The 12,088-nt window shown below is 34.3% G+C and overlaps 1 protein-coding gene across 4 annotated transcripts in view; it reads right to left on the bottom strand.

Moving 5' to 3' along the window:
- The window catches only part of PTPRK (protein tyrosine phosphatase receptor type K), a 561,297-nt gene that overhangs the window by 274,294 nt on the left and 274,915 nt on the right, over nt 1–12,088 (bottom strand). For all 4 annotated transcript variants that reach the window (XM_079148159.1, XM_079148160.1, XM_079148158.1 and 1 more), the window contains exons 4-5: nt 9,618–9,699; nt 7,484–7,599 (exon numbers count right to left, since the gene is read on the bottom strand). In XM_079148159.1, coding sequence (XP_079004285.1) covers nt 7,484–7,599; nt 9,618–9,699 — 198 coding nt within the window. The remainder of the gene's footprint in view (nt 1–7,483; nt 7,600–9,617; nt 9,700–12,088) is intronic.

Below are 12,088 nucleotides of genomic sequence, written 5' to 3'. Positions count from 1 at the left end.
GACATGGCCCCTTCCGTGGAGTAGAATTAATTGTAGACCAGCATGTACACAGAAAAAAATCTCTACTGCTCAACTAGAGGATTAACTGAAAAAATTAGAATTAAATAGTAGGCTAGTATTCTTCTGTCGGTTTAAGTCTAAGGAGGTTATAAGAAATTGGGACAGCACAAAAGGCAATGTTTGCATTCTTCTTACTCCTATTTTGTGACCACAAGGTACACAAGAAACCAAGGCTGAAGGCAACAAGGGATGTCTGATAAATTAGTTTCCCTCAGAGATACCAAGACTACCCAGAAACTGCCTTAGCAAACTTTCAATAAGGTTTAAAAAAGCCAAAAGGAATTGGAATATCTCATTTTTCACTTCTTAGGATCATTTATATGCAATTATGAAGGTAGAAAGAGGGAGAACAGAAACAAGGATTTTAACAGTCAAATTAGTTCCACCACAAGTAAATGAGAAAATAAACTCATTAACTACCTTTAGAAAATAAACTGAGGAAATTTAGAAAACTCTCTTTTTAATTTCACTTTCATATCATCTCAGCTGGTATTAGCCGGATCCAAATCCATTTGCCTTCTCTAATTTGTCCCTCTCCTTTTCTATTCACAGATTTTCTAATTCCACTGACACTGTCCAGTCTGAGACTTTCATTTCTTAAAGTCACATGACCAGCAGCAGTCACTTTTCCTTCCAGGGGCTCCCTCACAATCCATTCCCAGGCTTCCCACAAACTGTTTAATTTTCATTCCTCACTGTGAGACTTCCACTTCTCTCATATTCCTATTCCACTCCACAGATGTGTACACTGTTGTGCTTTCTGTCTTCCAAATCTGCAATAATAACGAGGCCCACTTAGTCTTTGCCTACTTAAGTGCTACGTGCTTCAGTCTCGAACAAGTCTTCTCCAATGATTTCACCAATCCCTGTAGTCTATGTTGCTCACTCTTATCTCTGAAATAGTATAGCCCTTGATTCTAGGCAGTAAATCCCTCCTCAGTTGCAGAATCATCCCTTGGGCCTGAAAGGATCATGTAAAGCATTCAGCATCAGACTTGACTGCCCTCCAAATCTCCAGCATGTGCTTGTCCAGATTATGCTTGGATACTTGCACTGATTGTAATTTCACTACCTCCTGGAACAGCTCACTCCTGCTTTGAGCAGCTCTACAATGACAAAGTTCTTCCTTAAAATCAGCTTATGTGTCTGAACGCACAGCTTCAAACCATAAGTTGCTATTATAGTTGACGATCTATTAAGAGCAACTGACACCCCTCTTGTCTATTCCCTGCATTCTAACATTTTAAGACATTGATCTAGTCTTCCACAAATCTCAAAATGTATTCATGCAATGTCCCTTTAGTCATTCTGACATCACTTCTTTGTATTTATTCCCTGTCTTGGTAATTACATACTACTTTGTTATTCTAATATTTCAGAAGCATGTCGGTCACTCTTAAAACCAATTACATAGGCAATGTCAGAATTTTGGAAAGCCTTGACTGTAAGAAAGTTTGCAATATATGACATTTTCTTTTTCTTTTCTCATGATACCTAATGTGGAACTCATCACATATGACATGTTTAATCCAGCTAATTTGAAAAATTCTCAAATTAGTTTTCAATGAATTTCCTACTATACATTGGAGTTTCTAGACACAGATAAACTTCTTCAGAAAAACTTCCTTCATGAAAATAAGTGTAAAATTTCCAAATATTTTCTTTAAAAGAAATAGTGCCAGGGACAGTAAAATCTCTCACAGAGATTAAATAGGCTACAAACACCTGAGTACTTTACATATAAGTATAGATAAACACTCTGCTGGATGGAAGTATCAGAAAATAGGGTGCAGGCAATGACAACATAACATTTGAAATAGGGTGGCCATACATTTCACCAGCTGAAACTGTGTACTTTCAAATGAACTCAGTTTTATAAAATCATACTTCAGAATTTCCTTTATGTGGTAGTATCCACATGTAGTATAAGGAAGAAAGCTACAGCATTTCCCTGGATAGGTGAAATCATGGACATAAGCTTTAGATCACCATTTTTATTGACCTTAGCTGGCAACAGTTGGTACTCCAAGAGGTCAAGCTCTCTGGTTGTTTTTTAGAGCAGTTTTTATCTCATTTTCCTAATTTCACTCTCCAATTATAACTCTCAAGCCATTGCTTAAATTATCTGTGGCTCCATAAGGAATGACATTTCCTTTGGCTGAGAAACTAGCTGTATCACACTACATTAGCAGTGATGAGTCTCACCAAGGGCGAAGCAGTGGCTGACTTTTCTGCTTTGGCGGGCCCACTGAGGAGGCGCCATGCCAGCACCTGAGGCGACTCCTGACAGATTGGCCCAATTGCCACAGCTTTGATGGCAATCTGCACAGGATTACCAGTCACACATTAAACAGCCTCATTTCAATTCACCAAAACAAGTGGTGCCACCAAATCTACCCACACAATTTGCTACTCTCAATAACTCCACTGTGTGAATTTCTCTGCCCAATTCAATGACGCATGTCTGCCAAGCTCTGTGATGATGGATGAAGTCATTAGCATTTTAGTTTCTACGCTGAACCTGAAGCCAGAGCATATGGTCTGACAGATGTTCCAGCAATGGGTTCTATTTGATTTGCCATGTAGGTGTCCACTTACACTGGACCTTCATGAAAGAATACCAATTTAAAAGCTATAGTACAACTCATTTCAAACCTCTCTCATTCTCAGGTTACAAGGTGTTCTTAAATCAGAAAACTTAGAACATGCTTTCTTCTATATATCATTTGGGACCTCCAATTACATGTTACCTCTTAACCTAATCAAATAGGCACTTCCAATAGGCAAGATGGACAAAGATGTAGGTGATGTTTATAGGCTATTGCCATCTATGGCTTGATTAGTAGTATCAGTAAGTTGGATATTTCAAAAGGGGTTTGATATGTTTACTTTTTCCTCTTTCATGATTATTTTGGTAAAATGTATATATAGTGCATTGGACAGATCTTAACCTTTGACATATGTGTATATACCCAAAGACTCAATTCCCTAAAGAAGACATATGACATTTACACTACCCCAGAATAATCACCCTGCCCACTTCTCGCCTAATCCTAATTTCCTACAAGCAAACATTGTTGTAATTTCTAATTTTGCTTTTCTGAAAATTAGTATAAATGGAATCATTCCATCTACACTCTTTTGTGTCTGCTTTCTGCTAACATGGAGTCAGTCTCATGTATATTGTTACATGTCAGTAGTTCATTTTCTTTTTATTGCTAAGCAGCATGTCATTCCTTAAATAAATCACAAATTCCTCATCAAAAAAAAAATTTTTTTTTTTTTGCAGTGCTGGGGATTGAACCCCAGGGCCTTGTACCTTCGAGACAAGCACTCTACCAACTGAGTTATATCCCCAGCCCTCCTTATCAATTTTATTACTAATAGACATTAACATTTTTTTTAATTGTTGGTTATGCTGATTAAGCCTCTTATACACATTCTTATACAAATATTTTTGTGGGCACATCTCAATTTCTCTTGACTACATACTTAGGAGTGAAACTATTGTACCATAATAGCAGCATGCTTATATAGTTACTTTTCTCCTGCAATCGCTTTAACCACTTTTCATATTAATAAGACATGCTATAAAAAGGAAATGACCAACACTTTTAATCTAAAAAAAAATTGTATAGCCTAGTTTTGATTTTTCCTATATGGAAACTATGCTATACTTCTCAGGAATATAACTGATGTTTTAATATGCTATTTCAGTATATGTGATATGTAAAATTTCCTTTGTGATATTATTTCCCATAACCTGAGCTTTACCATAAGACTTGAGTTATGAACCACAAATATTCTACCATGAGGAGTACCATAGGAAGCCATAATCAAAATGACTTAGTTCTAAAACATGGAAGAATTGAAAAATGCCAGTTTATATGGAAAAACATAAATCATTACATTTCTAAAACTTTTACATTTATGTATAGAATACACATTACTTCATTTAGGTTTATGATAGGAGAGGAATTTGAAAGTTCTTTAAGAGTGACCGAGGGAATCATTCCAAGTTCCTTTTATGACATACAATACTATATTTTTAACACAGGTACTCTATGTTTTTTAAAAGAATATCCCAGAAGGCCTCATGATTTCACCATATTTCTAGTCTGTGGACACTAAAGAAATTACTAAAAGTATTCACCCATGTATTTTGTGTATCATCAGCTTATTCAGCATGTACAAGGAGGTTAATCTGAGTTATACATTTCATTACATACCTAGAGTGAATGACCTCCAAAGACAAATTATATAATCTGATTTTTACAAGAAAGAGTACTTCCTACAGATATTACCAGAACCACCAGGATATGCCTTATGAATTATCTGTGAATAGGTTTCTCTAAGTGTCTGCTTTGTTCTCCCTCCACTTTTCAATTAACTTAATTGGTACGTCATTTTAGATAATAAAAATCTGAAATATGAATCAAAACCTAGAAATAATAAATGAATGAAAATATGCCCTAAATGTATTTCCAAGTGCAAAGTCTTAAAATATCAAACATGATCAGTTATTATGTTCAGTTCCCTTCAGTTATAGTGTCATTTTTTTTTAAATAGAAAACTGGCTACTTTTTTAGTTGTTGTTAGTTTACTCCATATTTAGACAACATTTCGCAAACTGAAGCAAGCTCAATTCAATGTAATCTAAGTTATTTGAAGGACTTAAAAAAGTTGGTCATCATTTATTATTTCACCTAGGCATGGCAGGGGTAACAGCTACTCTATTATTCCATTACTTCTATGATAGAATACAGTGACCTTTCATTGAGTTGCTTCAAGTACATTCATTCTCAGTGCTCTCAGTAGATATTTTCAGCACTTGTTCTCACAATGAAACTTAATTTAAGGGACCATTTTTCCCTATACAAAACTAATAACATAAAAATTTTACATTCTTCCATCAAACAAAAAAGGTTATCAAGGTCATGTTTCAGACCATCCAAAATAATATAAAGACCTAATTTAGCATCTTACAGCTGGAAGGGATTTTAGTCTCTATCCAACATCTCCTTTTATAGATAAGAAAATAAAAAGGGCCAGAACAGTTCAATGAATTGCTAAGCCCTCCATACTTCACTAGGTTAGAATGCTTGGAAGAGTAACAATTAAGACTACAATTAAGAACCAGGCCTCCTGAACTCTAGGATGCTATTCTATACCAAATGAAGGTAACTTGACATTTACTAGTATGGGTTACCTAGTAAATTCTCTGTGGTTCCAGAAATCTTCCTGCTTTATTGTATTTTTTTTTTAACTATTATCAGCAAAAGATGTGTATTTTAACAGTCACTTCTAATAGACTCACTTATAGGCTTATGGAGTTGATTGTTACATTGTATCACTACAAAGAAATTTTTAATTTTAATCTGAAAACATCCCTAAACAAAGTGATTGATATATTTCCATGTTTCTTAAACATAAGGAAAAATTATTTAAGAGAATAAGTTAAGATAATTTATGTGGTGTTATGGGAAAAGGTAGAACACCCTTTGAATAAATAAGGTGAATACGCACATTGTTGAGGAACTGTGCATTGTCAATGTCAAAGTTGAAGAGAAATACACCAAGTCACCTATGTGTCAAATGAAAGAGGAGGACAGGGAGAGAAAATAAAGCAGAATAGAAGTATTTTCTCTCACTTCTATTTGAGAAATGGCAAGAGGAAAATTTTAAGAAACCATAATGAAATGAGCCAATCTACAAAATAGGAAATAACAAAAAATGAGAACTATTGACTGCAACCCACTCAGACCAGCACGGTCCAGAAAACCTTTGTTGCCACAAGGCAGCTGGCGTCTGTGGACATAAAACCTTTTTATTTCAATGTCACATTAAATCCTGGGGCATAAAACGAGCAGGGACTACAGAGTCTTTTCTGGTTTCCCAAGAAAAGACTATATATGGCTCACAACTAAAGCCAAATTTCAACTAATGTTTCCATTCTTGTGCAAAATAAGAAGCAAAATAATTGGAAAATGTGTCTAAAATCACTTTTTAATTGATGTGCTTTTGGGGGGAAGGAAGAGGGTGAGAGAAAAGAAAGCTGACTTAACATTTAATTGACAAGACACATTGTACATTATACAAAATGTTCTTCAAGAAAACTTATCCTATATTTCAATATGTATAGGGGAAATTTGCATAATGAGAGAGAAAAAAAGAAGTCTCATTGTCTTTTTCACATTCGGGCAAAAAACATGGTGTCCTGATATTTGCAAATCAAATAAGTTACAAAAGTAATGATAATTAGATTAATGTGTAATATGAATTCCATCTGTTATAATATTCAAGTAGATTGTTGTAGGACTTATTACCACATATAGATCCTATCATATCAGACAGTATAGTAGAGATTCAATAATTTATTATAACTATCTCCCCAGATACCTGTAACCTAATAATTATCACCAATACTATGTTCAAGAACTAAGTTAAATTTATAATTGCTTTTCTTTTTGTTGTCTATCAGCACTCTCAGGATTTTAAAATTTCACACTAATTAAATTCCTTTGTTCATACTAATAAAGATATAACAATACTACTACTACTACTACTACTATTAGTACTTACTACTACTAATAAAGGTGTTTAAAAGTTATTGTTTCTTACATATCATCTAGCTTAAATATTTAGCTCAACAGCTATCTGTCTTAGATCCAGTTTCTTGGCTCCAGAGATGCTCTAAGCTCCTCCTACCCCCAGCCTCAGCACCCCAGGACTGAGAGATACACTGTCAATAAATTCTCTGAAAGCAAATTATATTCCTTGGTCTATATTTCTTTCTGATTCTTTTAAAGCTTTTTATATGTCCCATTTACATTTCCCCAATATGTATGTTAAATCATAACAAATACAGATTTATTAAGTATTTAATATGTGCAAGGCACATGTCTTAATCTCAGATCTGTGATTTATTCTCATATACAAAAATTCAGGAAAATTTAATTGACTCTCTTCTAATTTATATTTCCTGAAATACTCTCAAGGGATTCTTAAAACACTTTAAAAAAATTGAATAAAGTATGACAGGTCCGATGTAAGTACTACGCTCTTATAAGTTCAGTTTTCAAAACATTATTAAATATGAAAATTTTCATTTTCATTTCTATTTCGAATGGATTTAAAATTTTTTTCCTTAAAGTTTGAACATAATTTTAGAGAATCATTATGTTTCACTAGATCCAAATATTTATTAATTATATACCCTCAAAGTTTTATTCATATTCCACCCAAGAAAGGCAATGTCTGATATGAATATGCAGCCAATTAACACACAGGCAGCCTATTTATGCATGCACGTGAACACACACACACACACACAGGAAAAGACCACAAACAGTAGTGGAATGTTTTTTGGTTTGTTTGTTTTTAATCAAGGTAAGTCTGCATTCAGCTGCCACCTGGGCCTTACCTGCAGCCATAACTTGTTATGCACAGCATCTCTCCCTGTAGCAATACACTGAAACGTAGCATTCTGCCCTGCGTTGACCTCTACATCCCCCAGACGGAGGAAATGAGGAGATTTATCTGTGAGAGTAGAAAGAAAGTTATTTTTTCTCCATGAAGAAAATATGCCATGTTACTTTTCTTCAACAGAACATTGTTCTGAATGTTTCTACCTTTGGCCAAGACTAATATACAGAAGAAAATGGACTTTTCTTTGTGCTAGACGATATCATTTCCTTTCTCTCTCACAGTTCTACTTTCTCAGTATCTACATTGCCTATTGCCACATAATTGCAAGAGTACTGTTCTATGCAAAGTGAGCACTCAACAATTAATATTAAGTGAATGTTGTAGCAGGTTGCACAAGAAGAGTAATAATGTTATAAGTCAAAGTAGCAAAAGAGATTAAATAGGCACATACCAGAGCATACTATAAAAATATAAAAACAAATATTTCTAAAATCCTGACAGTTACATGGTCGTTGAACTATTTTCCTACAATTAGATTTTCTTCCTTCCTTTTTTGTTTTTTTAAACTTCAGTAGTTATAGCCCTCTAGTACTTCAAAGAACAAGGGAATATTTAGTTTTTCAAAAGTAACAATATAAACTTAACTGTTATTAAGTACCTTCCCCACTTCTTCATAGGTACAGGAAAGGTACCTCCCAAAATATCAGATCAACAAAAAGTGATAATTGTAGTCAAAATATAGATGAAATATATATGGGAAAAAATACATTTATATGACTGTCAAACAACTATTCTTTGCAATTAACTTTCAAAACTGAAACCTCCTTGATATTTTCCATAAACAACAAAAACAAGGATTCAGTGAGTAAAAGAAAAACTGTTGGAGAATCAAGGCTGAAATTGCTATTTTTGTGCTCAATTCAAAATTTTGTACTTATTTCCTCATAAAAGACTTTCTTGACCATCTGCCATGTAGAAAGTGAACATTCATTCTACAAATGAAAGAATTTTGTAAGTCAACTTGAACTTGAATAAGGTCATTTTGTCCTTTCTTATAACATACCCCATGGAATAGACAATGTGACCCTTGCCAGCTACATCTTTCCTAGAGCCTTAGCTCACTAGGAGCTCAGGGAAAAGAAATGCTTGAGCTAGATCATGAGGTAGAGAAAGTGTTCTTCATGTCTTAACTCCAGACACAAATTATCAGGCCCACCCCAAATGTAATGAATCAGAACCAGTGGAGTAGCTGAGCAGTGTGTGATTTCCCAGAGGTAGAAGTTCTGAAGCACACTGGCACAGTATGACAACACACAGTAGGGGGCAAGTCAGAGCCTTGCACATAATGGCCCCTGTACATTCTATTCAGTATGATCGAGATGTTTCTACCCAGAGAATTGTGAACAGATAATCCAGAACACATGATTCCTATAAGATGCTGCTGCTAAGAAACCTAAGTAAAAATTTAAATTCATGAATGGGGATTTTTACCTGGGTGCATAAAAAGCTTACAATAACTGTCTTTTTGGTGATGTGGTTTCAACACAAATTTAGGTACACCATCCAGAAACCACTCGATGTGTGATGAATGCCATAATAAAATTGCTTTAGTTAAGTGGGTTTTTGTTCTTTATTTTTTTTAAAGGGCACACTAACCAGATATTTATTATGACATCAGAAAAAGAAAAAAAAAAAACCCTAATTTTAGAATAAGGTGAACTTATTCATTCTCTTCATTTTACTTAAACCTAAATTTAGTACATCAAAGAATGAGTGAGGCTTTTCTTTATTTCCTTTGTGTTGATCTGATTTGTTTTCTCTTTCCTACACAATTGAATAATACTAAAGGATGCAACAAGTTCTACCAAGAGTTGCCTTTGTAATTAATTTTGTTCTCAGTAATTAAATAATCTAAAAGAATGCCTGACTATTTGTATAGTTACTTAGAAGTTTGAAAAGTACACGATTAGAAAATTCTAGAAATATTTCACCATTTTTTTAAAACTTAAAAGAAGCTAGGGTAACAACAAAGACAGCAATGACCAATTGGTAAACAATCAACAGCCAGTGTCAATTTAAGATAAGTGTTGAAAGGACATCGAAGAACTCAATTCTTAATCACAACCTACCACAAGGATAACTCAGTACTTGGATGTCATCAATGGCAATATAACCGCTTCTCCCTCCTGAGACTTCAGCTTCAAATATTACCTGTCAGAAAGAAACAGAAAACATGTACAACAATCATTTTCCAAGCATGTCCACAATGGGAGGAGGACAACTGTAATATACTTAAAATTAAATTTCATTTTTGTTCTCTTAAGTACTAAAATTTAATTTTATAATGTATAGCAACTTCCTAAGCCTAAAAAAAAAGTAATTTGAAACCAGTTAAATTACTGAGATACAACACCTCAAATTTTTTGGGCAACTAGTATTAAGCATTTTAGATTCTGTGAATTAACAATATAAAGGCAAAATGGAGGCTAATACAGCAAATCTTTATGAAAGTAAATTTTCTCCTATTGACTTCCTTCATTTCTGTTATTTATTTAATATCCCTTGAGCATTGATCATGTTCCAAGCAGTGTGCTAACCACTGAAGATATCAGATGAATAAAGATAAAAATCTGTGTTTTAAAATTGTTGAATTTTCAAGGATGAAAATCAACAGATAAATTACTGGTGTTTTGAGCATTTCCCAGAGTATCAGTAGTTCCCTGGTAACCTTTGCCAGGACAGTTTTACTCTAGTTGTGGAACAGCTGTTTGATTGACTAGGTTGCTAATAATAATTATTGAGCAGTTATTGTATAAAAGAGATTGTACTAAGCTGGCACACACATTCACACTGACTTCTGTGTTGTTTATCTAAGTGCATTTGCTATGAGCACATTTGCCATGTCATATGGTAAACACTGGAAAAAAGGGATTAGCAAGAAATAGAGAGCAAAATCCAAAACTTGAAATAATATATAACTGAGGCCATTGCAGCAGAAGGATACTTTCTAAGGGATGAGAAATCTGTATCAGACTTCAAGTTCTCCTATTTACAATTCTTGATCCAATCAGAAATTTGAGGTTTGGGACTTTTAGAGCTAAGGCCCAAGTCTATTATATGCATATGACATAGCTTTAATTATAAAGTTTTATGACAATTAAATAGCAGCATATTGAAAAGTGCTATGTAAACCAAAATGACTATCACCATTGTTCACATGCATACTGTGTAAGTAAACCCTAGAAAAATAAGCTTTATTTCCTTTAATGGCAGTTCAAGGAAAGGAAAGATATAGAAAGAAAGAGTAAGAAAATTGTTTTTGAAGAAAATTACATTCTAAAGAATAAACCACACATCTGTGTAACAGTTAGTCACTGTTAGCTATTCCAGTTTTGTTGTTGTCAGCACTGAAGACTTTAACTTCTTGACTTACCTTAGTGTTACTTTCTAGAATGGTTTAACATCCTTGCTTCATATAAGCAGTAAGTTTAAATAAGATTATTATACCCCTGAGAAAACTGAGGTTCATTCAAGACAATAAATTTAGGCCTTGATTTTAAAGGAGGCAAAACGATTGGTTCTTTATTTTAAAAAAAGAGGGGGGGTCCTCTTTTAGTGACCTCATTTTCCCCTCAGTACTAAGTATTGTCTTTGCCTCATTAACAAGAGCTAGAGGAAATTTCTAAGATCAGATTCCTTTACTGCTGAAGATGTAATCAGCTTTATCACTTCAACAGAGCCCTCACCTTGTAAGGCTCTTCTGTCCAGTCAGGGGAAACAAATCTTAACAGCTTAATTACGCAGAGCTCACTTGGGCTAATGCGCAGGTCAGAGCTAATGCTTGGTGTCAAGTGGTCAACCAGGACTTCCCAGAAGCGGAGAGCACTGGAAGCCACACCAGATGTCAACTTTAACCTGTCCAGGAGCCCAGCCCAGGAACAAGATGAATGGGCTCTGCTCTTCATGCTGTTTTTACTTCACTCCATTACCTGAAATACTGAGGTGATGATTCTAATCAAAATTCTGCTACCCCAGCAACATTCCTGGATTATTAACCAAATAAATGAAGTAAAGTTGAATTTAAGTAGGGGAGGAAAAAATGGCAAACTCTAAAGAACAAGGACAATTTTATCCTGTGGCAAACAGTAAATGCAGAGGAGAAAGTATCTCATAGAATGGAAAGGGGAACTTGGTGTCAGAGAGACTGGGGTCTAGATGCTAGTCTGGGGTCATGTGTAACCCCAGAAATTAATTTAACTTGTCTTTGTAGCCTCATCTGGATACTGTTCTTGTATCTATCACAGGTTTGTCATGAAAGTTGAATGGTACATATGAAATTATTAAATAGCTTACAAATACCATGCACTATATTATAGGCGCTAGAGAAATCTGAAATTTTTGCTCTTAATTCTCTTTCAATATGTCATAGCAGTAAGAGTCAAGCGCCAAAGAAAGCTCTCACTTTTAAACTTGAATAAAAACTTATGTAGAGCTATTTGTATACTTACATAAAATTTAAACATTGATTTTTTCCCTTTTACAAAAGAAACTATGACTATTCATTCAGGGCTTTAGAGGATTAAATGAGATAACACACTTT

Source organism: Sciurus vulgaris (assembly GCF_902686455.1).
Source record: "Sciurus vulgaris genome assembly, chromosome: 7".
Classification (NCBI taxonomy): Eukaryota; Metazoa; Chordata; class Mammalia; order Rodentia; family Sciuridae; genus Sciurus; species Sciurus vulgaris.
Note: the sequence above shows the minus strand (reverse complement) of the source record. Positions and strands in the feature narration are given on the sequence as shown.